The 2247-nt window shown below is 43.6% G+C and overlaps 1 protein-coding gene across 1 annotated transcript; it reads left to right on the top strand.

Annotated features, from left to right (window-relative positions):
• Window positions 1–437: 437 nt before the first annotated feature.
• On the top strand, window positions 438–1798 carry LOC105178666 (fasciclin-like arabinogalactan protein 2). The gene has a single exon (XM_011102189.3). It carries the CDS (start codon window positions 462–464, stop codon window positions 1689–1691), a length of 1230 nt encoding a protein of 409 aa, XP_011100491.1. The 5' UTR covers window positions 438–461; the 3' UTR covers window positions 1692–1798.
• Window positions 1799–2247: the final 449 nt, after the last annotated feature.

Below are 2247 nucleotides of genomic sequence, written 5' to 3'. Positions count from 1 at the left end.
ATAAACACACAACACACGCAAGGAAAAATTACACTTCAAGTCCTACGTGATAGAGTGTGTTGCACTTTTGGTCCCACAGTTTACGAGCTTAGCACATTTAATCCCATAAAATAAATATCATAGAATTTTTTGTCCCATGGAATAAATTGTGACACGTTTGGTCCCTAGGATATAAAGTTCTTTATATTTTATGAGACCAAAATGTGCCATAATTTTTATCATATAGGACCAAATGTACCATAAATTTTATTTTATAGACCAAATGTGATATAAAATTAATTTTATAGGACTAAATATATTAAAATTTATAAATTATGAGATTAAAAATACAATATACCCTCTTGTGGGACTAAAGATGCAATTGCCCTCCCCCCACCCCCCAACACACACACACACACAACACTCGTAAAAGCATATATAGTTTCATATCCAAAAGCACCATCACCACACACTAAAGAGTGATGGACGCAATGCAGCTAAGAATCTTGATTTTCTGCCTCCTCCCTCTGCTCCTCCCCCTCTCCTCCTCCGCCGCCTCCTCCGATGGCGCCCACAATATCACACGCATCCTCGCCAAGCACCCCGAGTTCTCCACCTTCAACCACTACCTCTCTACCACCCACCTCGCCGCCGAGATCAATCGCCGCCGCACTATCACCGTCTGTGCCGTAGACAATGCCGCCATGAACGAGCTCCTCGCCAAGCACTACTCCCTCCCCACCATCAAGAACATCCTCTCCCTCCACATCTTCGCTGACTACTTCGGCGCCAAGAAGCTCCACCAGATCACCAAGGGCTCCACCACCACTTCCTCCCTCTTCCAGGCCACCGGCGAGGCCGCCGGAACTTCCGGGTACGTCAACATCACCGACATTAAAGGCGGCAAGGTCGGTTTCTCGCCCGTCGACAACGACGGCGGCGGCCGACCCATGGCCACCTACGTCAAGTCCATCGAAGAGCAGGCCTACGTCATTTCGGTTATCCAGATCAGCCACATCCTCAGCTCGCCGGAGGCGGAAGCTCCGACTGCCGGCCCCTCCGACTTGAACGTAACTTCTCTAATGGCGAAGCAAGGATGCAAGGCTTTCTCCGACCTGATTACAGCGCAAGGCGCCGACGAGACCTTCCAGCAGAGCGTCGAAGGGGGATTAACAATCTTCTGCCCCTCCGACGAATCTCTGGATTCCTTCATGCCCAGGTACAAAAACCTCACCGCCGACGGCAAAACCTCTCTACTCCTCTACCACGGCATTCCGGTGTACAATTCTTTGGGTATGCTGAGATCCAGCAACGGTCTGATGAACACTCTGGCGACGGAAGGAGCGAAGAAGTTCGATTTCACAGTCCAGAACGACGGCGACGACGTGAAGCTGGAGACGAAAGTGGTGACGGCGACGATCGAGGGAACTCTGATCGACGAAGATCCGCTGGCGGTGTACAAGATCGACAAGGTTCTGCTGCCGAAGGAGCTCTTCAAGGCCGCGCCGCCGGCGCCGGCCCCTAAGCCATCTAAATCAGCTAAGTCGAAGGCCAAGAGCCAGGACGATGATGCGGACAGCCCGGGGCCCTCCGCCGACGACGAAGCTGTGGCGGACGAGGAGTCGAATAGCAACGGAGGCCGAGCTCTTGGCGGCGGCTTTGCGGCTGTGTGTGTCAGTTTAGTTGTGGGAATTTTGGCTTGTATTTCTTGATTTTATTTTATTTTTTTATTTTGCTTTCTTTTTTCTTTTGAAATTATGGTGTGAATTTGATTTAATTTGGTCCAAACAATATGAATATTTTTTTCTTTCTTTTGCAATTTTGATATTTGTGTTGTAATAAATAATTATACATTCTGGAAATTTAAATAACCAAAAAATTTAATATTTTATTTATGTCATATTTGTATTTATCAATTTTGTAATTTTGAAAATAATTATTTTATTCTATTAGTTTTCAATATTTATAGATGGATTAAGCTATATAATAATAATATATTTTTTTCTTGGGGGGGAGGGGGGAATCCATACAACAAATGTTATTTTCTGAGGTAGATTAGGACATATTTTCTTAAATATTTTTATTTTTTTAAAAAAATTATAAATATCTTCTTAAATTAACGATCGTCTGACAAATACTCTTCAGAGACAGCCTATTATAGAAAATATTTGTTAGACGATCCTTAATCTTAAAAAGAATTAAAAATAAAAAATATTTATATTTATGATAAATCTTAAAAAAGACTAACATAATTTACCTAATTTTCTA

This window comes from Sesamum indicum, linkage group LG12 (assembly GCF_026168435.1).
Source record: "Sesamum indicum cultivar Baizhima isolate 11 linkage group LG12, ASM2616843v1, whole genome shotgun sequence".
Classification (NCBI taxonomy): domain Eukaryota; kingdom Viridiplantae; phylum Streptophyta; class Magnoliopsida; order Lamiales; family Pedaliaceae; genus Sesamum; species Sesamum indicum.
Note: the sequence above shows the minus strand (reverse complement) of the source record. Positions and strands in the feature narration are given on the sequence as shown.

Excerpts from the sequence above, each read along its gene's own strand:
- LOC105178666 (XM_011102189.3), top strand. The coding sequence starts at position 462 with ATGGACGCAATGCAGCTAAGAATCTTGATTTTCTGCCTCCTCCCTCTG.